The sequence below is a fragment of the Eurosta solidaginis genome, chromosome 2 (genome assembly GCF_040869045.1).
Source record: "Eurosta solidaginis isolate ZX-2024a chromosome 2, ASM4086904v1, whole genome shotgun sequence".
NCBI lineage: Eukaryota > Metazoa > Arthropoda > Insecta > Diptera > Tephritidae > Eurosta > Eurosta solidaginis.
In genome coordinates, this window is record NC_090320.1 from 267,398,383 (window position 1) to 267,425,464 (window position 27,082).

A 27,082-nucleotide genomic window follows, 5' to 3' on the forward strand; every position below is an offset into this window, starting at 1 on the left:
TTAACCTTTTGTCATAGCTTCAGCTCGTTTGTTTGGCTGTTATTAATAAAAAGATCACTTCTTTCAAAAATTCTAATATCCCACGCGGCATTATCCACTTGCTTAGCTTTGTGTTGCCACGACAGTATTCTAATCCCTATGATGACGAGCCTTTGGCTGTTTTGAGTGCCCTCTGAACTGCTGACTAAGAAATTTCACACTGATGTGTCCAGCGCAATTGGGCAGATAAACTTGTTGCATGTGATGTTACAGCACATTAGTAAAGGGAGATTCCACTGTACCTGTCAACATTCGTTTAGCCTTGACAACATGATTCGTCTTCGTCTTCCTCTTGCGGCGATAAAGGCACATCCCGAAGGCTTTGGAGAGCATTATCGATGATGATGATCCTAGTCCGGATATTGGTCTGGTACGTCCCTTAAATTTGTACCCTTGTGTGACGATTTGAAATGATCACGTCGAATCTTCTAGGTCTATGGACTTTAGTCGCATTCTGTGATCGGTACATACCGCAGAAATATTATACGCCGTAGAGAAGACTCTGCAAAGGGAAACGACGGAAAACTACGGAGTATTTGATATTGACCCCTACGCCAAAACAAACTCAGATATGATAGATAGCCTTTGATACAGACTTAAGGACTCTCTTTGATTTTAGAAAGGTTTGGAAATACAATGAACTCGTAAAGATAGTCGATATTGGAAATTATGTTAGACCTTCATAATTAAAAAAAAAAATTGTGGGCTATACGTAATGCGATATTGATGTTCAGGCATGCTCTTGCTTTACTGATAGGACACCAGATAATTCGGACTCATTTTGACTGAAAGGGATATGAATACAGTATTTCATATCGTAGCAGCGATCTGTTCCGCAATGGGAGTCCCTGGAAAACATGTTTTCTCTCAGAACTCACTTACTGCAAATTCGTTGTTGTCACATTAGTCCTAATTGAAGTCGGGGAGGACTCGCCACACTAACTAAACCCGCCAGATATACACGCTCTACCACACACTCAAAACCTGGCAATACTTACCTCAACAAAAAGTAAATCCAAAATACTCGATCATCTGATTCCATATAATCTGGCGGACAAATTTCTGGTGCATTCATTGTAAATATGCACCGTTGTACCATACAATTGATAGTCTCATTTGTAAATTGTGACATATTCGAACGACGCACCAAACCACCACAACGTAAATCCAATTCATCTAAATCGGTGACATTGATTTGCTGCTCCCATAGACGTTTCTCACCGAAGCGTTGCTTAAAATCGGTCACTGTCTCATTGTCATCTGGTTCGATCTCCATACCCAATTGCTCAATGGGGTCAGCCAAATCTGGGTGCATTTGTAACATAAAATAGGCAGCATCGCTACCATCAGAATGAACCCAACTCGTTGGATTATAGACTGTAGTAATGTTAGTTGGTTCGCCAGCTTCCACTGCGGATCATGAAATAAGGAGAAAAAAGAAAATAAATTACAAATTAAGATAAGAATATATATTGAAGATACCGAAATAAATGTATTCAATTGCATGCGGATGTGGTAGTGAAAGAAAAAGTTTGGAAGCTCCCCACCAACCAAAACAAATACTCACACGGCAAATAACACGTACATACATACATATATGAATATAGGTAAATTGTTGCGCTTTGTACATGAAAGAGTGAATTATAGAGGTGCGCTCATTTTCAAGGCTGCCACACCAACTAAAATTTGGACAAAAAATGTTTGGAAAAATTGCCAAACTGATAAAAGTGCATTTACAATACATTGAACAATGGGCATAAAATATCTTCTGACGAGTAAGTAATAATTGAAAACAAGTTTAAATCTTATTTTGTCTTTCAAAAGAACCAACTAGTTCAACTTTAGGAGGCAGCGTTTTCAAAAAATTTTTGGTTTTACTGGAAACTTCTTGAAAGCTTTAATCTTTTTTTGAGCTGCGCTGATCTGGTAAAAGGCAATTATGAGGACTTTTTAATATTTCGGAGATTTTCTTAATAGGACGTTTATGGCGTTTTCTTTCTAAAAATAATGTCGCCCCGTAATTTGTTCCATTGAATAAGAAAAGGGGTCTCACTAACCTAGTTCAAAAGTTAGAATTGAAGAGTGCAACATGAGGGTAACATTTTTTTGCAGAAAAAAAAAGGCATTAGAAAATTTAAATGCAACATTGCTCTCGCCAACCGATATATGTCAGAAGAATGCTGTAACCGTTTGAACAAACTGCGGAGTTTAGTTTGATTCGACAGCCATTGTGGAAACCTTTTAGATTTTATAAATGATGGAAAAAGTGAATTTTCCGCAAACTAACAAATTTTTTTTTCATAAAAAATATTAGAGAATCCAAGATAAGAAATGATAACTACCTAGGAGATTCTTCGCCCTATTAGTGCCATCTTTTAGTCATATTTGGGTATTTTTTAAAAACGTTTTGGGTATTTTTATGGTGTGATGATTTCTACTGAAAGTTGTAGAATGGGCTATTTAAAGACACGTATTTATGCCATATTGAAGATTCCGAAGGCGGAAACTAAATATTGTTTCTCGTTCAAAAGTTATCCGTGGAAATCCATTTCATCACATGGATGCCAGAAAACTGGTATTAGACCAGCTAAAAATTATTTTTCAAAGTCAATACACCTCACAAGAATATTTCAGCCTGAATTTAGTTGATTGCAAATTTACTTAGCTAAAACGTAAAACTTTGCATGAGGTGTTGATTGCTCAACCAAGTCCAAAAATGGCGGTGAGGTATCGTAAGATGCGCTTCGGCCTCCGTGTACATAGTTCAAAAGCAGAATTTGAAAAGTTTGCTTCTGTTAAAATATATTTCCCATAAAAACAAAAGCTGGATGGATCTTAAATCGGTGGATTTCTGCCCAAAACACTCTGATTGTGTCCAAAACCGGCTACATAACACAAAATTACCACGCAGAACAACCTTTTGCAAAGGTGTATCTGAGTGTGTAAAAAAATGAAGGAAAAGACAACGACCGCCTGAAAATTGTTTTGAACTGTTTTTTGCAAATATATTTCGACAGAACTTAAATTTTGCATGGCCACTTTCATATACTCTGCCTTCTGGCTTATAAGTGAGGCGTAGTCAGTAACAGCAGATGCAGGAAGAGCGAGCTGCAGGAAGCAATGGTCTCTGTTCGTGTACTGCGCTCGCCAAGTCAAGGCGGTGTCACGTCTCGAGGTAGCAACTAAGCTAGGTCTTAGAAAACTTCCTGCACTTGCCAAGAGGATGAAATTATTCTTGAACTAAGTCCTGGCACCGACATGGGGGTTCTTTTCCACCTCTTCCTTACTATTTGGAAGTGTTTTGGACCTCATATTCGTTTATTTTTACCAGCTCAAGTTCTGAAATAAACTAAACTCTTCATATTTTAAAAAAAAATATAGGGCTTGGTACAAAATTGGCCTATTTGGCAACCATTCTAATGTCTACCCAAAACTCATGCACGCAGACACACAAATTGAACTATTTGACTTTGATATGTTTTGAATTCTAAAAAGCAAGTAAAACTGACAGCAACACAATAAGGAATGACAAGTGCACAAATACATACAGTCAGGAACTCAGATACTTAGAGCTTTTTATCATATGTGGCAACTGAAATGCAACACAACAATAACAATTAGGTGGAAAACTAACAATCGTTTGATGTGAAGCAATGGGTCTCATGAATTTAGTGTCAGCAATGCATTTGCACTTGAATGAATGGGTGGATTCAAAAATACTTTGAGCGAAAACTATAAGAATACAAATATTTTAACTCTTGATATCCGAAAATTTAGAGCATCTAGATTCTAAATTGTTTAAATTCTCTAGAAGTAACCGTTGCGGTTACACTGATGTATTGGCAAAGCTAAATCGACTACCCCCGTTTGCTTGTACTGCTTACCTTATAGGAATATCACAAGAGAGACAAAATGGTTTATTTCCAAGGATTTTTTAGCGACATGTGTGACTGCTGTAAAGGCTGAGCGTTTGCCCCTTTCTAAATGTATATGGGAAAGCAACTTAAGAGAGGGTGATTCCATCCCCTCAGCGGATTAGGGGGCTTAGCATATACCCGCGGTAGATATGCCTGCCGTGAGAGGCAACTAAACTACCTAATTCATTCAAGGGGTTGTGTAGCGCAACCCTCTCAAGGGGGAATATATAGCATATCCAACCCCATTGTCAACCTCACCTAACCGTGGCGAATCCTGTTTCATTAACAGCCGAAGCTCTGGCGACCACGAACTCCTGATGAATCTAGGGGGAACTCCTGATGAATCTAGAAGGTTTCATGTGGTCATACAAAATCGCTGCCGAGATGGTCGGCCTAGTACCTCTATGGTTCTTGTTACCGGAACGTACCGAATCTTCATCCGGCAAAGGACCCCCAACATCGATTACACTCCCCAAGGCCTTCGGTGAGTGTCCTCATCGCTAAAACAACAACAAAAACAGGGTGATTCCATATACATAAGTCTCTAAATCTTCAATATTTTTCGAAAAAACAAATTTAAAAAAATTTTATCTACCCCCTGCGGTTCAAGTGCGTGCTGAAGTAGAATATTTGAAATGCATAGAGCTTTTTTCAGTGCAGGCTAACATGTTTCTTTTGTAATACATTTTCATTCATACTTTGTCAGTCACACTTATGTATGTTTCACACTTCACAAAAGCACTACACTACATGAAATGGTTATTTTATAAGCTTTCATATATTCATTTATTCATTTCATACTCCAAAATAAAATTCTTGCAACATTAAAGGTAACACAAATGCATACATATATGAAAGCAACTATAAATTCTTGTTTACGGTAGATAAGAGCCCTAATTGTATACATCCAATATTCCAGGCGATGTCATACCAAAGTGGGTTAAGAAGCTTAAAATATGTTCGCAGTAAGGCACAACTATCTTAAAAAGCGACTAAACTCCACTTATCCAAAGGTTTGAGGAGGTAAACAAAATTCTTCCGGATGCAGTTGTGGTAGCACCTGAAGCTGCAAGTACCGAGCGATCCGGCTACATATCAGGCAAAGAGTGCGTAACACTGTCTTACCTTCGGGAGTTGTTCTTGTTTTCCAAACAAAACAGCAATAGGTCATAGCGAAGTAGTTATAGCTCGATAGTTGGAATATTTTGTTACAAATTGACGATGTATGGGCTATTTCCCTGACTCTTAGAAAATGGTAAAACTTATTTTCATCCCGAGGTGGTTTAAAGCTCTTACCTCTCTCCCAAAAACCTAAGACCAATAAGCCTGTCCTCCTCCTTTCAAAAACTGGAATGCCTGATTGATTTTTAAGTATGGAACAGTATTCCACGCGAGCAAAATTTGGCATCTCGACACGGAAGTCCACAAAAATGACTCTTCATTCGATTGTCTAACCAAGGGGTCACTCTAGAGCAAAAATTTTTACTCTCATGTTTAGAAAACTTAAGACCAATCAGCCCATCCAAATTACTTAAAAAAACGCCGGAGCGCCTGATTGATCCTAGGTTATGTACAAGATTCCTTGCGGGAGGTGTATGCGGTAGAGAGCTTTGTAGATGGGTTGCTATATTTTCGATGTTGTGGGAGTGTTATCGGTGTTAAAGGTCCTTTGTCGAATATAGATACGGTACGTTCCGGTAACAAAGCACCATTAAGGTACCAGCCCTACCATCTCGGGAACGATTAATATGACCACATTAAACCTTCTAGGCCATACCGTCTAGTTTCATGACGAACTTGGGGTTGCCAAAGCCTCGCCTGCTAATATGTGTATTCATATTTGTGAAAGGATTTCCCTCGCATAGGTGAAGTTGAAAATTGGGTTGCGGAAGCTTTGAAGCCATAAAGCTTTGTATTACGCTTATCAACTGCTTGAATCCCATGGGTTGCTCTCAGCTGCTTTAACGTTCCGTGTGGAAATTTTATATTTACTCATATATTAAGGCTACTACGTATCAAAGAGCTCATATTTACCACCGTGTCTTCTAGACCTCACTCGTAGTGGCATCCAACTAATTTTTGATAAAGTACTACGCTGGTGTCAGGGCATAAGGTTATCTTGTAACTTTCAGTACGAAATCCTAGCCCTAGCACGCACTTTCCATCTGAACGTCTCTAACAGTAGCTGCACTAGCCACTCGCTCTGTCGAGTCAGGGTTGTGCTGACGCAGCCTTGTATGCTGAGCGGAACCGAGAAGGTAGAGTCATTAAGTCATTTTCTGCGCAGCTATCCAAATTTTGCTGTAGCGAATGGTAAATATTTCGGTTGGAACCTATCCGCCTCGCCGGAAAGAAGTATCTTTTGGCGATTTCTAAAAATTCGCCGATACTGGAAAAAGTCTATTTGTGAACGTTATAATACTAAAAGAGTACCAACGAAATACATAACCTGCAGGGATAAACAATTCTACAAACAAATAATACAACAGTCATATACCCAAAAGATATATCATCATAAAAAAAATACAAAGAAACGCAGAGACAAGCAAGCAGGTCACACAGTAAGCTCGGCTGTCATGACAATAGGAGCACAAATGCACTGAGACACTGACTTCTAAACAAATACATAAACACATTTTACATACACAAAAGCATACGCATACATATATAATAGCTAGTTTACGCAAATTGTCACTTACAATTCCATCCCTGCTCCAACTCAGACAAGGCCGCTGAAGACGTCACTATCGGCGGAAACATTGTCGATGACATATTAAGTACATCTTGAAAACGTGCTGGTATAGAACTGGGTGTTGTAAATGCGGCTGCAGCTGCCGCTGCTGTTTGGGCACGAGCTGCTGCCGCTGCTGCTGCTGCTGTCTCAACAGCTTTTATTGTTGTACTACGTTGTGTAGACGTTGGAGGCGGAGCTGAAGTTGATGATAAAAATGGCAATACAGTGATTGTGTCTGATGGATCTAATGCAGCCAATGTGGCGTTTGAATGAGCTGTTGGCGAGATTTGTGTTGTTGATTCAGTGGCTGCAATTGTTGTGGCAATTGGTCGCATTGTTGTTGTACTCAACAAATTAGGTGTTGTTGTTGTTGGCGCATGTTCTGTAGACGAATAATAGGCAGGTGATGGAGCATATAGCGAAGGGTTTTGCGGTAAAATCGTAGTTGGTTGTTGTTCCTGTAATAGACAATAGTCCATACATTGACTTACTGCCAAATCAAGTTCCGGCTCCTCGGGACATTCCCGACTAGGGCAAGGTGACCACCAGACCTGAAATTAAAAAGGGGAAAACAGGGTATTTAAATCAACATACATAGCATAAAATATAGAGAGAGTTTAGAAGTAGACAGAAAGAGATTTTTTCAAATACATGCAAGCTTTTTTTTTTTTTTTTGTGAAGCAATGCATAACAAATAGTTACACACGCAGACAATTGGTAAATTACAACGGTCAAAGCAAAAATTTAAAATACACTTGAAATTAATTGATATAAGTCACTTGAATTAATAGTTTTGATAAATCTCCATTTCTGCTTATAAACCTATGGTACATATCTATTAAAATTTAGGCTGAGGAAAAAAATTTAAACTAAGTCCTTCCTCTGAGAGCTGGTGACCATACAAGAATAGCGTCGGCAAATTGAAGTACAGAATAGAGATTCTTGAAAAACATTTAATCATTCATGGAAAGCTCAAATTGACTTTTAAGTATTATAAAGAAAGTATAGAAAAGTTTTGTTTTTAGAGTTTTTCAGGAAAGTTTTTTAATTTCGCCATAAGAACCATCCTCGTACTTCAAGGAATATTCTAAAAAAAGAACTAGCAAAATCAGTCCTTTAAAGCTCTCATCAACAGCTTTCATTTGATATCCATATTGTATAAACGCATTCAGCCTACATTTCGAGATTTGTAAAAAATAAATGGGCCAATGTCAAAATCGTACTGCGCCGGAAGTTGAAATGTGAAATCATATTAAGAAAGGTTCAATCAGCTGCTTTTCGGTGGTCACATGATCCTAGTTAAGCCATGAAACGGTTCCCTATAAAATGGACGGACAGAAAAATACAAAGTATTTCGGATTCCTAGAAATTGCCTTTCAAAGAACTCAGCCTACATTTCGAGATTTGTAAAAAATAAATGGGCCAATGTCAAAATCGTACTGCGCCGGAAGTTGAAATGTCAAATCATATTAAGAAAGGTTCAATCAGCTCTTTTCGGTGGTCACATGATCCTAGTTAAGCCATGAAACGGTTCCCTATAAAATGGACGGACAGAAAAATACAAAGTATTTCGGATTCCTAGAAATTGCCTTTCAAAGAACTTACTTACTTACTTACTGTTGGACGGTATTGGAGGCATTCGAGGGAAACTGCTTTGCTGACGAGCTCGGAAAGCAAAATTTATGGGCAAAGAGCATGCTCGTAATGCAAACATGACCAAATGTTATAGAAAACTTTTTTAAATGGCCTACTAACTTTCCATAATTATCAAAATAAGACACAACAACCGTCGAAACGTAAGGAAGGCCTTTGAATATATAAAGACGATCAGAAACAGAAATCGGTAGCAGATCACTTCTGTAAATGTAAATGCAGTCATAAATTGTTGCTCTAATTTTGGTCCTTCCAAGTTGAAAACGCAGTTTTACCAAATATGATAAAACTTATTTGGATGGTGCCTGGTGTGACATATAAGAATAAACAAGTATGGGTATCTGATTTCGGGTGTAACCAAACATTATATACTCAGCGTGAGATTCAATTGTACAGTTAATTTCTGTTAAATTACTTTTCTCCATAACACGTGGCACCGCTTATTTTAAAAAAAAAAATCTAGCCTACAACCCTTTTAAACATTTTTTTATATAAACGTAGCCGTGGTCTTTAACCGATCCCTTCCATTTTTTCTAGAAATATTTCCTGCTTTAAGAAAAATATGTGTACCCAATTTTATATCGATCCGGTAATTTTTCTTCGAGTTATGGTTCTAGAATAGAAAATTGCTTAGTCATAATAGGGGCGGTGCCACGCCCATTTTCAAAAATTAGAATTTTTTCTATTTCTTTTTCTAATTCCACCTGGAAAAAGAAATATAATTAACATAAAGCTCTTTTCTGCACAGATATAGGTTATTTTATTCTTCCACGACCCCCTTAAAAATCTTCAATATAAAATTGGGCGTGGTACTTAACCGATTTTTCTTCGAGGCATTCCTTGTCGTAAAGGCAAGCTTTCTGCTGAATTTTGCTATGATAGGTTTAACGGCCACCATGGTGTGATGGTAGCGTGCTCCGCCTACCACACCGTATGTCCTGGGTTCCACACCCCGGGCAAAGCAACATAAAAATTTTAGAAATAAACTTTTTTAATTAGAAGAAATTTTTTCTAAGCGGGGTCGCCCCTCGGCAGTGTTTGACAAGCGCTCCGGGTGTATTTCTGCCATGAAAAGCTCTCAGTGAAAACTCATCTGCCTTGCAGATGCCTTTCGGAGTCGGCATAAAACATGTAGGTCCCGTCCGGCCAATTTGTAGGGAAAATCAAGAGGAGAACGACGCAAATTGGAAGAGAAGCTCGGCCTTAGAGCTCTTCGGAGGTTATTCCGCCTTACATTTATTTATTCTTTAGGTTTAACGGTTTTTGTTTTATGATTAATAATATTAATAGTATTGATTTTATCACAAATGGGCGGTGCCATGCCCACTTTCAAAATGTTTTTAAACATTTATCAAGATTCACAATATTAGTCCACACATCGAATTTCAACATTATAGGGGTATTATTTACTAAATTATCCTGTTTTTTGTGTTTTCCAAAATGTTATATATATAAAAAGTGGGCGTGGTTATAATCCGATTTCACTTATTTCCAATAATAATCTATTCTTTATTTATTTATTTATTTATTTATCTCTCAATATTTGCTCAAGTTTTCGTGTTATAGGGCGGGCAGGCGGACAGCTGGACGAACGTGCAAAGCACGCTGAGTATAATACATTTGCATCACAGTGTTGATCAATCCATATATATGTGACCCGGTCTATGAAAAGGTGGCTTAATACTCAAAAAAAAATGTTTCCACTCTTTTCTGGTTTCGATAGTTTTTCAGACGCTCTTTCACGTGGTGAAAACTAGAAAGTCCCAACTTGCTTAGAAGTGTACTAAAAATGAAGTCTTTGGTTCCTTCGATGCCACTTTGGTGGCTGGTGAAGCATCCTCAGATTTTTTTGATAGCATTTTTTTCGATGGCAATGGAGCCAAAATATCGGTCAGAAACTGGTTTCGCTCCTTCTTATAACTACAATCTCCGGAGTAGATTAGGTAGCAATCCCGAGAATGCGGCCCGTCTTCTTCTCCCCCTCTTTCCGGCACTAGCACTCGAGTAGGGCAGAGAAACAGATTCTTAGGTCCCTACCACCTTTTGCACCGTTTGCCAGCACAGAATATATATGTTTGCAATATCTTCCCAATGCGGCTCCTACCTTGGACGATGCCACTTTCTTAGATGTTCTGGTCTCAGCGATGGCAACTCCCCGACTGCCAGGCCGCAAACTCAACTACACCGGGTATCCAAATGCTTACCCAGGGATGTCTAGTCCCAGGGCCACAACAGCAATTGCGTCCTGGCCTCCCTCAACTTAGACGTAGTCACCTATCACTTACCCCTAGAGTGACGAAGTCTCCCCTGTTGCACTTCAGAATTCTGCAGTTAAAGTGTTATGGGTTAACTGGGAAGATCACGGAGATAGTTGATTTCATGAAGCGGCATAACATCTGCATTGCATCGATCCAAGAGACCAAGCACACAGCAAGATTTGCTCTGCAGACCTGGACATGACGTCCACAGAAAAGATCGCGAGAGCGGAAATGCAGGCGATCTCGCGTTTATCAGCCACCACACAGTGCAATATAATCTATTTGATCCCGACATTGGCATTACGCCAATCCTCAAATCTTTTTCCGGCGGCACTTGAGGTAAAGACAAAGAAACGCCCATTACTACTTACAAGGCAATTGACCGGCCGGTTGAATGCTACGCATCCCCGATATAATCGCCAAGCCTAAAGGTTACTCACTGGAAGAAAATACGGGTCTGCCAAAATACTGCCCTCAGAAACACTACGGGCTGTTTTCTTACGCCCCCAGAACACCACGAACACAATGAGGCGAGAGTACTCCCCATCCCAACAGACATCTGATTGATGAAGCTACACCTCCCAGGGGCTGAAAGGGTAATCTGCGTAAGCATTATGAGGAATAACGGCAAAAATTGCATGCATTTCCCTATTATTTCAAAAATACGACATTTGCAAAATTTTGCAAATGGACACCAGAAATAGGTTTCTTTGATCTCCTGAAAAGTTACTAAGAAACACATAACTGTTTTTGTGAGCACAGCGACGATATGCATATCATATTTACATATGACTCTGAGTAAATATAACTCTAATAAAACATCAATACTAAAATAAAAACCATAACAAAAACCAATCCCGTTTATGTACTTCCATTAACTTAACTCACTCATATTTGCTACAAATCTAAGCACGAGTTGACTCTGCATATAAATTCCGACATAAAATGACAAATTTGATGGAAAAAATTCAAAGATATTATATTGAGCTAACAACAATATGCAATATACGACTGCAATTTCCCTGCAACATAATCATAAAATCCATTGAAAGGAAAATATCAATGCAGTGGCGCCACAAAATCCGCAATACGCATTGCAACTAATGCCACAATACTTCTGCATATAAAAATATTTATGTGCACAGCTGGACGCCATACTTAAATATGTACATATGTATGTGTTTTCGCGAAAAAGGTGTAACTATGAAGATACATATGTGTGTGATCCAAACATATTCGAGAACAGGGGTCCTAAACCAGTGGTCCGAAGAGAAGAGTATCGTAGAGTTCTTTTGAAAAATTTAATACGCTCATATGTATGAAATACTAAAACAGCGAGATTCGCGCCTCATATTAAACTAAATTAGAAAAACAGCAGAAATACTTAGAAGTCTTTGAGTTTTTTATTTTTTATCAATTTTTCAGAGACAGTAAGGAGTCCTAAACTGGAGCGTTGACGCTCTCTCCGATTTTTCTAGTTTCTTCACCTCGCGCAACCTGGCATTATCACCGACAAAATCCACGGCTACCCCGTTTACGACGTGGAAGGAACAGATATCACAAATATTAAACGTTCACGTCGATGGTGTCACACTACCGACTGTCAGTCACCCAAAGATCTTAGGGGTAACGTTTGATACTACTCTCACCATCAAGGCGCATGCCACCAAAATTGTTTCTAAATTACAAAGTCGCAACAAAATCCTCAAGTCGCTTGCCGCTAGCACCTCGGGAAAAGCTAAAGAAACGCTGCTTATCAGGTACAAATCAACTGGCCAGCCGCTCATGAGCTACGCGTCATCAGTTTGGTCGCCTGGTCTCAAAATGTTGCAATCAGAACTACGGATGTCTGGTTATGACCCCTGAATACGACCTACATAGTGAGGTCATAGAGCTAAACATTGAAGAGCACAACGAGATAATGAACAGGCAGATTTTGCTAAATTGTCACAAACCAGGACAGCCTAGAAAACAACTGCCCAGCCTCCAGGGTGGTTAAGAGAAGATCTCCGTAAGCAATATAACGAGATCCGGCACCTACCAACACAACCGTTTGATCCAGACAAGCATAAGCAGGTCCTAAGCCAAATCCATACATAATCGGTAAACGCTTTTGCCAGGATATGAGCCAAACTTCGCATAAGGATGAATAGGAGTCATATATGACACCTACTGGCCACTTAAATAGCTCATTTCCGGCACTTATTAAACTCTCAAAAGTCCCTTTTATGACATTCATTTATTTAGGCATACCTGTCGAATAGGAAAATACCCAAATTATTTAACGGTTCTGAACCTCAGGCCTTTCAAAGGGATATCAGCGCAATTTATGGCTTTTCCAACCCAATTTTAAAGCTCAACTGTCCGTAGCGAATACTGTTTCTTTAGCAGCTGAGGGTTTGGCTTTCCAAAGCTCCTTATAGAAAAATGGGTGGAGGCGGGATGGCCTATAAAGTTCAATTTGGTCATATTAAATCGTTCTCTGGATGGTCGGGCTTGTACCCTAATGATGCTTGTTTTCAGAAACTACCGAATCTATATCCGGCAAAGGACCATCAACATCGATAACAAATCCATTCGGGAAGTGTTTTAACGCTACAACAACAACAACAACAGTAACCTTGCCGCGAATCACACTAGTTCGGAGCTAGTGCAGAACTATCTCACTGAGCGACGGAGCTAGCTGTAATCATGTCCTTCATAGTGCTTTCAACTTATATTATGTAATGCGGAAGTCTGTCGCTTTCAGTGACTGTCGTCCATGTTCACTAAAGGGTTGTAAAGAAAACCTCTAATACTAGAAGTTTAAGAATCGCTGACTTTAAGATTGGCAAGCACTATCAATTATAAATTTGTATTATATGCTCAAATATATGTACATAGTATACATTTGCTTGTTTCTTATTCAGTTCTTATTTCACAGTTTTTATACTCAGTTGAGCAGAGCTCACAGAGTATATTAAGTTTGATTGGATAACGGTTGGTTGTACATATATAAAGGAATCGAGATAGATATAGACTTCCATATATCAAAATAATCAGGATCGAAAAAAAATTTGATTGAGCCATGTCCGTCCGTCCGTCCGTCCGTTAACACGATAACTTGAGTAAATTTTGAGGTAACTTGATGAAATTTGGTACGTAGGTTCCTGAGCACTCATCTCAGATCGCTATTTAAAATGAACGATATCGGACTATAACCACGCCCACTTTTTCGATATCGAAAATTTCGTAAAACCGAAAAAGTGCGATAATTCATTACCAAAGACAGATAAAGAGACGAAACTTGGTAGATGAGTTGAATTTATGACGCAGAATAGAAAATTAGTAAAATTTTGGACAATGGGCGTGACACCGCCCACTTTTAAAAGAAGGTAATTTATAAATTTTGCAAGCTGTAATTTGTCAGTCGTTGAAGATATCATGATGAAATTTGGCAGGGACGTTACTCCTATTACTATATGTACGCCTAATAAAAATTAGCAAAATCGGAGAAGGACCACGCCCACTTTTAAAAAAAATTTTTTTTTAAGTAAAATTTTAACAAAAAATTTAATATCTTTACAGTATATAAGTAAATTATGTCAACATTCAACTCCAGTAATGACATGGTGCAACAAAATACAAAAATAAAAGAAAATTTCAAAATGGGCGTGGCTCCGCCCTTTTTCATTTAATTTGTCTAGGATACTTTTAACGCCATAAGTCGAACAAAAATTAACCAATACTTTTGAAATTTGGTAAGGGCATAGATTTTATGATGTTAACTGTTTTCTGTGAAAACGGGTGAAATCGGTTGATGCCACGCCCAGTTTTTATACACAGTCGTCCGTCTGTCCTTCCGCATGGCCGTTAACACGATAACTTGAGTAAATTTTGAGGTAACTTAATGAAATTTGGTATGTAGGTTCCTGAGTACTCATCTCAGATCACTATTTAAAATGAACAATATCGGACTATAACCACGCCCACTTTTTCGATATCGAAAATTTCGTAAAACCGAAAAAGTGCCATAATTCATTACCAAAGACAGATAAAGCGACGAAACTTGGTAGATGAGTTGAATTTATGACGCAGAATAGAAAACTAGTAAAATTTTGGACAATGGACGTGGCACCGCCCACTTTTAAAAGAAGATAATTAAAAAAAAAAAATTGGATTGGTTTATTGACACGAAGTATAACTTTAGAAAAAACTTTATAAAATGGTTGTGACACCTACCATATTAAGTAGAAGAAAATGAAAAAGTTCCGCAGGGCGAAATAAAAAACCCTTAAAATCTTGGCAGGTATTACATATATAAATAAATTAGCGGTATCCAACAGACGATGTTCTGTGTCACCCTGGTCCACATTTTGGTCGCGGTCTGGAAAACGCCTTCACATATACAACTACCACCACTCCCTTTTAAAACTCTCATTAATACCTTTAATTTGATACCCATATCGTACAAACACATTCTAGAGTCACCCTGGTCCACCTTTATGGCGATATTTCGAAACGGCGTCCACCTATAGAACTAAGGCCCACTCCCTTTTAAAATACTCATTAACACCTTTCTTTTGATACCCATATTGTACAAACAAATTCTAGGGTCACCCCTGGTCCACCTTTATGGCGATATCTCGAAACGGCGTCCACCTATGGAACTAAGGATTACTCCCTTTTAAAATACTCATTAACACCTTTCTTTTGATACCCATATTGTACAAACAAATTCTAGGGTCACCCCTGGTCCACCTTTATGGCGGTATCTCGAAACGGCGTCCACCTATGGAACTAAGGATTACTCCCTTTTAAAATATTCATTAACACCTTTCATTTGATACCCATATCGTACAAACGCATTCTAGAGTCAACCCTGATCCACCTTTATGGCTATATCCCTAAATGGCGTCCACCTATAGAACTATGGCCCACTCCCTCATAAAATACTCTTTAACACCTTTCATTTGATACCCATATCGTACAAACGCATTCTAGAGTCACCCTGGTCCACCCTTATGGCGATATCTCGAAAAGGCCACCACCTATACAACTACCCCCTCTCCCTTTTAAAACCCTCATTAATACCTTTAATTTGATACCCATATCGTACAAACAAATTCTACGGTCACACCTGGTCCACCTTTATGGCGATATCTCGAAACGGTGTCCACCTCTGGAACTAAGCATCACTCCCTTTTCAAATACTCATTAACACCTTTCTTTTGATACCCATATTGTACAAACAAATTCTAGGGTCACCCCTGGTCCACCTTTATGGCGATATCTCGAAACGGCGTCCACCTATGGAACTAAGGATTACTCCCTTTTAAAATACTCATTAACATCTTTCGTTTGATACCCATATTTTACAAACGCATTCTAGGGTCACACCTGGTCCACCTTTATGGCGATATCTCGAAACAGCGTCAACCTGTTGAACTAAGCATCACTCCCTTTTAAAATACTCATTAACACCTTTCTTTTGATACCAATATTGTACAAACAAATTCTAGGGTCACACCTGGTCCACCTTTGTGGCGATATCTCGAAACGGCGTCTACCTGTGGAACTAAGGATTACTCCCTTTTAAAATATTCATTAACACCTTTCATTTGATACCCATATCGTACAAACGCATTCTAGAGTCACCCCTGGTCCACCTTTATGGCGATATCTCGAAAAGGCGACCACCTATACAACTACCACCACTCCCTTTTAAAATCCTCCTTAATACCTTTAATTTGATACCCATATCGTACAAACAAATTCTAGGGTCACCCCTGGTCCACCTTTATGGCGGTATCTCGAAACGGCGTCCACCTATGGAACTAAGGATTACTCCCTTTTAAAATACTCATTAACACCTTTCATTTGATACCCATACCGTACAAACGCATTCTAGAGTCAACCTGATCCACCTTTATGGCTATATCCCTAAATGGCGTCCACCTATAGAACTATGGCCCACTCCCTCATAAAATACTCTTTAATGCCTTTCATTTGATACACATGTCATACAAACACATTCCAGGGTTTCCCTCGGTTCATTTTCCGACATGGTTATTTTCCCTTATGTTGTCACCATAGCTCTCAACTGAGTATGTAATGTTCGGTTACATCCGACCTTAACCTTCCTTACTTGTTATTTTTGCTTTTTATATATAAGTTTATTGCCAAGACTTTCCAAATGCCACCAACTCGGCATTGTATTTGTGGCTTTGCAAGAAATCCGAGCTATAAAATCCAAATAACAATGACAACAAACCGTTGCCTATTTCTTGGGCCTTTGCCATAGAGATTTCCAAGGTTATTTTACAAGTGAATAGTTTTGTAGCTTTTCACATAAAAGTTATTTAAGAGCTCAGCGCTATAACCACCGAAGAGCGAGCTTCTCTTCCAATTTGCGTGGTGCTCCTTTTAGTTTTTCCTACAAATTTGTGGGACGAACGACCTCTGCAAGGTGGATGAGTTTTCACTGAAAAGCTTATCATGGTGGAAATAAACTCGGAGTGGTCGAAAAATCACTGCCGAGGTGATACCTCGCTTAGGAAAACTTTCATCTAATTGAAAAAACTTATTTCTAAGATGTTGATGTAACATTTTAAGGGACGTGAATCCAAGATCTTTGGTATGGTTGGCAGAGCACGCTAACCACCACACCACGGAGGGCGCCAATAAGCTGCCGAAAATCAGTATGGTAACTCTAGTATCCTAAATAGTCTCTTAAGAATACACGGGACAACAGACAACTTTCTGTCACAATTATTTTGGACAGAAAATTCTTGTTGAGGATCCCCACGAGAAGGGACTTGAAAGCTTAACTATGCTTCACAAAAGTACAGCTGCGGTAAAAATCTTAGTAGTAGGCATACTTAAAGACTATTTTTCCTCTTATACCCTACCCTTATCCAGCAAATCTAAACAGTATCAAACTTTATCTTATTTAAGATAAACAAATATTTATAAAAAATTCAGCAAATTTTGTGGGGTAAACACTTAGTAATGTGACAAGTTGTAGGTAAAATGTTGACATAATTTTTATATAATGGTGCTTTGTTTTTCTAGGAATTTGGGGCACATCGGCGTAGCATTGAGTCAACAAGTTTTTGATGTCTCTTAATCGAAATCGATTCTAATGCGTTTTTCAAACTTTCCATAGTTGCATATTCGATCTTGGCTTGCGTTGGTCTACTGAGACTTTGACTTCAACCCAGATATGTTCAATGGGGTCTATGTCTTGTGATTAGTGTGGCCATCCTATCACTTTGATCTGGCTTTCCTCAAACTATCTTTTAGCTACTTTGCTAGTATGTTTTAGATCGTTGTCTTGCTAGAACAGCCAAACAAGTGGCATTTTGTGTATGGCATATGATGGCATGATGTATGAGTATATCAACATGTGAAGCACCAGTCATAGTTTTCTTAACCCAAAAAGCATGCCCAAACAATAATGCTGTAACCTCCATTATTTACGGCTTTTGTTGTATACTTCGCATGGTATTCGGTATAAGGTGACCGTCTTGTATACTGGTGTACTCCCTATACACCATGGCAATCTTCGACTCGTCCGACCATGAAATGTTCCGCCATTTGGCATAAGGCCAATTCAAATGTTCCCTGGCAGATCGAAGTATCATTGTACATGCGTTTAAGTCAACACCGATACGGTTTTTTTTTTTTTTTTGGTGTGCGCACCCAAGTGGTGCTCACGCAAATGCCGAAGAACAATCTCAATGTTTGAAAACACGATTAAGGCATATTAGACTTCAGTAGCAGCCTCAAGTGAAAACTGATTTGAGTATCTGAGGACGGACCTAACTTGGCTTGCCGACAATGGTGGCTTTCTTCCATGCTTTTTGGCAGTTGGTTGGTACTACGCACCAATGATAGTTTTCACTTTCACATAAGTTTTGCCATCAGCAATTAATTTTTTTTTGACGTGTGATTCTTCTTTCTCGATAAATTAGGATTAATAAAAATTTGACCATTAGTTATAGAATATCACTTAAATAAACTAACTTCATCGTTACTTTTAAACAATTCATAATGTTAGTCGCAGCATTGCATGCCATTCTGCACAAGCTGCAGTCGCGTCAAAATATATGTTGATAGTCAGGCAGTGATTAAGGCAATGATCTCACACAGTACTTCATTAAGAAGTGTTTTAAAATGCAAACAAGCATTGAAAAAGGGCCGGACCATAAATCCATACTGGGTTCCCTATCATGAAGGAATAGAAGGTAACGAAAAGGCCGATGAGTTGGCAAAGAAGTGTAGAGCACTCGCCGAATCGACGATAGACGTCTCAGTCTTTTTCTCAAAGGAGGCAAGAGTTGCATATGATTCATCAAGCAGAAAATGCGTGGACAGAAGCGCTGGGCTGCAAAATATCTAAGATCATATGCAAAGCCTGCGATATAGGACTCCCAAAATGGCTCATATTTTTGAAGAGAGAATACCTAAGGCTCACGATGGCAGAGCCGTTGCAACTAAAATTTTAAATTTAAAATCTTATAAATTTAAACGAGCAATTCTTGTTTGTTTGTATAGCCGAACGATCTCGGGAACGGCTCAACCGATTTAAATGAAATTTTGCGCAGAAATAACGTATCACCCTCTAAGACTTTCTACCTAGGTGTTGCTACTCAGAATGTTTCACAAGGTTGCCACCTATTCGAAATTTAAAAAAAATTGCATGAGATAGCCGATATGGGTATCAAACGAAATGTATTTCACTTCGCATTACAATAGGGACATTTTCGAGTAGGGCTGCCATTTAGGGTTGCCACCTATTCGAAATTAAAAAAAATGCATGGCATATGCCGATATGGATATCAAACGAAAAGTATTTCCCTCCGAATTACAATAGCGACATTTTTGAGTAGTGATCGCATACTTTGACGCCAATCCCTCTGTCTAATGTATTTTAATGTGAGTACCGAAAAACTGTAGTGATGAGAAAAACTTGGACACTTAAAATAAATGAGCCATAAGCCCTACTAAGATTTTGACCGCAACTGTATATCCTAAAGTCTGTAATATATGTTATCCCCTAAAAATACACTGGATTTTATATAAGTGTGTACGTATGTATTATGTAATATCTAGACGATGTATATCATAGCCACAAAATGTCATTAACCTCTTGTTAGACTATTCAAACGTTAAATTACTCCAAGGCAAAAACAAAGCAAAACAATATAATTTGTTGTGAAAACCTTGTAATTTTACAAAATACAGTTAGCTACGAACTCAGCAATATTTGCTTGTACTTAATTCAATATTTACTCTAAACTCGATAAATTGCTGTTAGGAGTCATCTGTAAACTGAAAGTTAACTCTTTATTTGCTTTAGCTTGACAACATGTTTGCATACGTAAGCTAAACTTTAATTGGATGAGTAAAATGAATTTCAGCACTCAAGGTAATAAAATAATACATATGTATATTTCTGATATACAAATGTAATAAATATGTATAATAATGTATACACAAGTTATATGCCGGTGGTCATAAGCACCCTGCAAATAATCGTGCGATTAATCCCTAATTAGAGCGGTCTGCGATTGATCTCTTTTGCCTACATTGGGGTATAATTGATCGCCTCTAGTCCGTTTTGGGTTTGTTTGACAAATGAGTCAGTTTGAAATCTATCTATAAATCTTATAAAATAAAGTCGCTAAATGCCATGTACGCACATAATTTCACACAGAATGCTCCGATTTTAAACGCTTTTTTGCATTTTAAAGCTTAGCTACGTGAGGTGGTACAGTTAATATAATTTGAAGTTATATATTATAGGGGCGTGGCAAATTGCCAAAATGTAGTAAAAATCATAAAATTTTTGTTTACACAGCTATAACTCATAAACGGATGGATGGATTTAAAAAATTCTACTTTTCAGTAAAGCTTTGAAATATTTACCTTCGTTCTGCATCAAAAAAAATACTTGATTCCTTTCTTATATCAGCCAAATTGTTTAAACAAAAGTAACATTTTTACCAAAAAATGCGTGTGTGTGGTTGTTCGTTGTCAACTGTGAGCGCAAATTGCTTCTGAGTGAGGCGACACATAGCATTCGCTGCGTTATTTAACTTCGGGAGTACATTTATATGTATGGATGTATGTATGTGTTTTCATATTATATCAGCTTGACATATGTATGTACATACATATTTATGCGTTGTTGCCAAGTTAATGCAACATAAATGGTTAAGAATGGAAACTTTTCTTGAAAAATACTGTTTCGTAAAAATATTGAACATTTCCTTAAAATTCTTAAACAAAAGGTAAATTTTTTGGTATTTTTGCATGTATATGCTAATATTTGTGCACTAAGGAAATTTAATTCTTCAATATATTTTTTATGCTAAGGTAATCCTGGGATGTGTTTGTACAATACGGCTATCAAATGGAGCTGTTTATGAGTACTTTGATACGGGGAATTTTTCGTACGCCTGGGTGACTAGGGTCTCGAGATATAGACCAAAACGTGGACCTGGGTACCCCTAGAATGTGTTTATACAATATGGATAACAAATGAAAGCTGTTGATGTGTGCTTTAGTACAGGGTAAGTTTCATACCTCTTGGTGGCTAGGGTCTCGAGATATAGGCCAAAACGTGGATCAGGGTAACACTAGGATGTGTTTTTACATTATGAGCATCAAATTGAAGCTGTTGATGAGTGCTTTAGTACAGGGATTATCATACCTATTGGTGACTAGGGTCTTGAGATATAGGCCAAAACGTGGATCAGGGTAACACTAGGATGTGTTTTTACATTATGAGCATCAAATTGAAGCTGTTGATGAGTGCTTTAGTACAGGGATTATCATACCTATTGGTGACTAGGGTCTTGAGATATAGGCCAAAACGTGGATCAGGGTAACACTAGGATGTGGTTTTACAAAATGTGTATCAAATTGAAGCTGTTTATGTGTGCTTTAGTACAGGGTTTTTCATACCTATTGGTAAATATGGTCTCGAGATATAGACTAGAACGTGGACCCGGATACCCCTAGAATGTCTGTGCAATATGGATATCAAATGAAAGCTGTTGCTGAGAGCATTAAAGTAATTTTCATTGTGATATTCGATTTAGTCGTATCAACGTTTCAATACTGATAAATATGCATGCGAAGCTGATAAAAAGACATGAATTAATAATACACACATATCTATTTACATACGTACTATTCGATTTGCCCGAAATGTGGTATATAAATTTGCTATATTAATATTTACGATCCTTTTTTCCGGGAAGTAGACCAGAGGCGGACTGGGACTGGGATTAGGACTAGGACTGGGACTGAGATTCGGAGTGGGACTGGGACTTGGAATGGGACTGGAACAAAATAGATACAACCCTCTTGAACTGGCAATGAGGGATGCAGAAGAATGACAAGAAATTGAGAGAAAAGAAGGAGAAGGAGAGGGAAGGAGAAGGAGACTGAGAAAGAGATAGAGTGATACGAAGATAGAGATGAATAAAAGCATTAAGAAAAAGTGAAGAGGGAGAGCAGAATTAGACGGAAAAAGCTTACTAAAATGTATGCAGAGAGACCGAATTTAGGGCAGAACAATGTCTGCAAGGTCTGCTAGTTTATAATAAAATAAATGTGATTGAATAGAATTATTTAAGAAAAATGCGGAGTTATATACCGAACTTAAAATACTAGGACCATATGTTCGAGTATAGTACTATTTGTTTTGTTTTTGTTATTCTACAACACTAATACGAAAAAAAATCAAGAATATTGTATTGGAGTTTAAAATATCCATAAGGACAAAGAATATCTGTCCGACAGTATCCACAGGGGTACAAAGAGGACGCGATGAAACAGTAACCGTAAGGGAATAACGGAGAGTGGAAAAAGGATCTATCCGACCATATCCGTAGGGGTAGAAAGAGGGCGTGTCGAACAGTACCCAAAGTGGTATAAACTGGAAGTGTAGAACAGTACACAAAGTATCTCTTCGACAGTACCCGTTCAGGCATAAATAGGTACAGTTGGTCTCTCCATGCGACATGCCCAAACAAAAGAGATCAGAAAATATAAAGAGATCAGAACTGCCTATAGTCGCGTATTCCTTTGCGGCTCATCCCGGATTCATCCTAGAATAATAGCATTTTTTGCATGGCAATAATCGCCCAAGTACAATGTTAAAGGATATGACTTAGGCGATTATTGTTTATGGCCACAGATATGTTGCTTAGCAAACTAAGGTCCCACATACATACTAGAGTATAAGGACCATCTAACAAATTATCAGTATCCATTTTATGCTGAGTATTAACAAGTACCCTGTCCCATACAACTATATCCGTGAAGTGCTCCACGCTCAACGATTTTTTTTCAAGATTCGTTATTACGTTGGAACAAATATTAAAGATATAAGTTTTTTAAAGATAATAGTAAAAATATATATACAAAAAAAACAACAAAAAAGTTGACGAATTTTGAGGAAATATTCGAAAATCACCTAAGTGTTTTAAAGTATTTATTAAGTTTACGATTTAAAAAGTCTATACAGCCGCGTCCCATACGAAAAACAGAATTTACTCACCACGGTTAAGTAATTTACAGAGTGTAAGATATATCTAAGGTTCCTCATATGTGATACACGAGCGTATTGGACACGGTACAAAATTGCTAACATGAATCATATACGATACATGGGACAGGCAACCTGTTAAGATGTGCAGGATAGACCTTAATCAGTTAGAGGTTCCGGAAGTTTCATACCTTGGGGCTTTTTAAATTCAATTTCTTACTAAAAATGATGGTAGCCAAGTTGATATGGGGGAAATTATCTCTCTAGGGACTGCTCTAAACTTTTTCGTTAAAAACTTTAAACATTTTTCAATAATTGCAAGAAGGAAAAATAACACTATTAATAAACTTTTTTGTTTTATGTTTGATATTTTAAGACAAATTTCTATGAATTTCGAGAGACCACTAACTTATACAAAAATTTTGCAGGGTACAGAATTGTGTACTCAAAAAAATGCATAAAACTCAGAAACTAAAAAAACTTCAAAATTTTCTATATCAAATTTGTTCGAAACCCTTTTTTAGATTGGTATGCATAATTGCAGTTACAAAATTTGTGGATATTTTTTTGGGAACTTTTTTCAAAATAATGAAAGTACAATTTAAAAGTCAAAATTTGATAAAAACTGCCACAGCTATTTTCCTGAAAAAGCTCTGTAATTGTTTCAAATTGATTCCGTAAAATTCCCAAAAAAAAGTCTTGCAATTATCTTGAAACACTCCTCAACACAAACCAAACTATCCCGAAAACAAGATCGAAATGATTTGAAAGTGGTCCCGAAATAGTACAAATACTGGGTGATACAAAAATACAATTCTCAATGGAGGCTAAATATCTTGGGGTCACACTGGATAGCACCCTCACGTGGAATGCTCATTTGGATGCTATCCTCAACAAGGCAACTTTCTTCGCCTGTACTCGTCTCTACGGCAAAACATGGGGGATTTGTCCAAAAATGTTATATTGGACATTTAATACTGTCGTAAGGCCAATAGTCACTTATGCTTCTCTAGTTTGCTGGCAGAAGGCCACGCAAAGAAAGGCAACGGCTAATCTGAGCAAACTGCATTGATTAGTTTGCGCTGGCATAACGGGTGCGATGAGAACCGCCCCTGCTGACGCACTTAGTGCTTTAGTGGGAATACCTCCCTTCCCTATTCTTATAGAGATGCTTCCCAAGGCAGTCGGTTCTATGTACCGGAGCCTGTCGGGATTTTTCCCGACCAAGGACTGTCATTTCAGTGTAACCCCATTTAATTTGTTGCGTCCCTCCCACAAATTGTCATCCTCCCAGCAGCTCCTTGCAGCGGGACTGCTCCATATTCTCTTGCTCCGGAAAGGTATCGAATCCAGTCCGGGTCCGTCTCCTTGCTGCATCTGCCGAAAAAGAATCTTTTGAGGGCGGTCTTACTCTGTTCAGCGTGTCTCGTGTAAGGGATGGTTGTATCGGACAGGTTGTTCTGGGCTTGATCCCAAAACCCGACGTCCACGTAACTTTTATAAATCTTTTGTGGCTCCTTGCTGTTCACGTCCAAGGTCGTCTCGTAGTCTACGCCTTTGCGCCCCCAGATCCTTCCAGCAGCCCCGCTGCTCAGCAAGCCACAACAAGTACCCGCTGCTGCTCGCGCCTCACGGCGCCAACAACTCAAACAGCTGCTACCACTCATACCGACTACCTTCGTAGTAGAGTCGGTAGCAATGCTGAGCACCAGCCCCTGCCCCGTCTTCCCCCCCCCCCCCCTCTTTTCCGGCAGCTATCGTGCAGGTCAGGGAAACAGACTCTTAGTCCCTAACCCCGTTTGCTAGCACAGAATATATATGTTTGCGACATCCGTCAGATGCAGCTATTGCCTTGGGCGGTGCCACTTTCCTAGATATTCTGGTCTCCGCGACGGCAACCTCCCGATGGGTTTCTTTGCGCCATGTTACCAGGTCGCAAACCCTAATCTACCGGGCACCCCAATGCTTGCCCAAGGACGCCTAGTCCCAGGGCCGCAACAGCAGTTGCGTCCTGGCCTTCCTCAACCCATGCGTAGTCACCCGTCACTTACTCCCAGAGTGGCGACTTCTCCCCCTATGCACTTCAGAATTCTGCAGTTAAACTGTAATGGACTAACTGGGAAGATCACGGAGATAGTCGATTTAATGAAGTGGCACAACATCCGCATTGCTGCGATTCAAGAGACTAAACTCACAGCAAGATCTGCACTGCAAACCTGTTCTGGGTATAATGTCCACAGAAAAGATCGCATGAGCGGAAATGGAGGCGGCCTCGCGTTTATCATACACCACTCTGTGCAATATCATATATTTGATCCTGGCATCGACCGCAGGGACAATGTCTTAGAACGTCAAGGCCTATCTGTCCGGTCAGGCGATGCAAAACTAGAAATTATCAATATCTACAACCCTCCTGCCACCTGTTGCCCCAGTGGATACCGCGCTAATATTAGCGCCTTACTCACTGGTAACAATCGCATTATCTTAGGCGACTTTAATGCCCATCACGATCTATGGCATTCAAACTTGCGAGCGGACAGTAGGGGTGAGTTGTTGGCGGATCAAATTGAAGAAACGACGTTCTGCACAATAAACGGAGACGCCCCCACACGTATGGTAGGAAGCTGTCACAGTTCACCGGATATCTCAATCGTGAGAGCAGAACTCGTAAATTGCGTCAAATGGCAGCCGATGGTAACATTGGCATCCGACCACCTGCCTATTCTTATTTCGTTCGACCGTACCGCCGACTTCATCCTGACAGAAAAACACACTTTCATAAACTTTAAAAAAGAAAAGTGGTGCGAATAAAAATCTTTTATAGACAACCTCTTTGCTGCCCTCCCTATTCCGACTGATGCCCGCCAAGGGGTCATTGAATCCGCCTCGGCACGTTTCACTCCCGCCGGGAGAATTCCCAAAATTCGGCCTCACTTCCCGGCGGAGGCCGCAAATTTAGCGAGAGAACGTGACCTTATAAGACAGCGTGACCCAGGCGACCCCCAAATAAGGGATATAAAACAACGTATCAGATTGCTTGTGGATGAACACAAGCGGGCGAAATGGGAGGAGCAACTAAGAGGTTGTAACCTCTCTGCCGGTGTGGGTAAACTTTGGTCCACCGTAAAGTCCCTATCGAATCCGTCTAAGCACAATGACAAAGTTTCCATCGCCTTCGGCGATAAAGTGCTGTTGGATTCGAAAAAATGGGCGAGCGCTTTCTGCCGTCAATATGTAATGCATTCTACGGTCGACAAAGATAGACGGAGGGCCAACAGACACGCACATAAACATAAATTCAGCGTGTCACCAATTACCATCACCGCCAGAGAGGTTGAAGATGCCATTGGTCACGCTAAACCATCCAAAGCAGTGGGCCCAGACGGCATAGCCATGCCGATGCTTAAAAGCCTAGGGAAAGAGGGTTTCAAATATTTAGCACATGTCTTCAACCTGTCTCTTTCCACCTTTGTCATACCCGAAAAATGGAAAATGTCCAAGGTGCTCCCGCTACTAAAGCCTGGAAAACCAGCTAACATAGGAGAGTCATATCGTCCGATATCTCTCCTATCGCCAGTAGCAAAGACGCTTGAAGCCATTTTGCTCCCCTACTTCCAAGCAAATTTGCAGCTAGCCTGTCATAAGCATGGCTTCAGAAAACTCCATAGCACCACCACCGCGCTAAATGCCATCAGCACCCAGATAAATTGCGGTTTAAATCAAAACCCCCCCATAGAACAGTACTCGTAGCGCTAGACCTACCAAAAGCTTTTGATACGGTCAACCATGGCACGTTACTGCAAGACCCGGAAGGATCTACCCATCCCCCATGTCTTAAAAGGTGGACCGCAAATTATCTGGGTGGTCGGCAGGCATAGATGCAATTTAGAAACGAAACATCAAAACCAAAAATAATTAAACAAGGGGTGCCACAGGG

The 27,082-nt window shown here is 39.2% G+C and overlaps 1 protein-coding gene across 10 annotated transcripts in view; it reads right to left on the minus strand.

Moving 5' to 3' along the window:
* Positions 1–27,082, minus strand: part of LOC137240910 (uncharacterized) — a 190,587-nt gene that overhangs the window by 64,165 nt on the left and 99,340 nt on the right. For all 10 annotated transcript variants that reach the window (XM_067767865.1, XM_067767864.1, XM_067767863.1 and 7 more), the window contains 2 exons: positions 6,656–7,241; positions 1,038–1,449 (listed from right to left, as the gene is read on the minus strand). In XM_067767865.1, the coding sequence (XP_067623966.1) occupies positions 1,038–1,449; positions 6,656–7,241 (998 nt within the window). The remainder of the gene's footprint in view (positions 1–1,037; positions 1,450–6,655; positions 7,242–27,082) is intronic.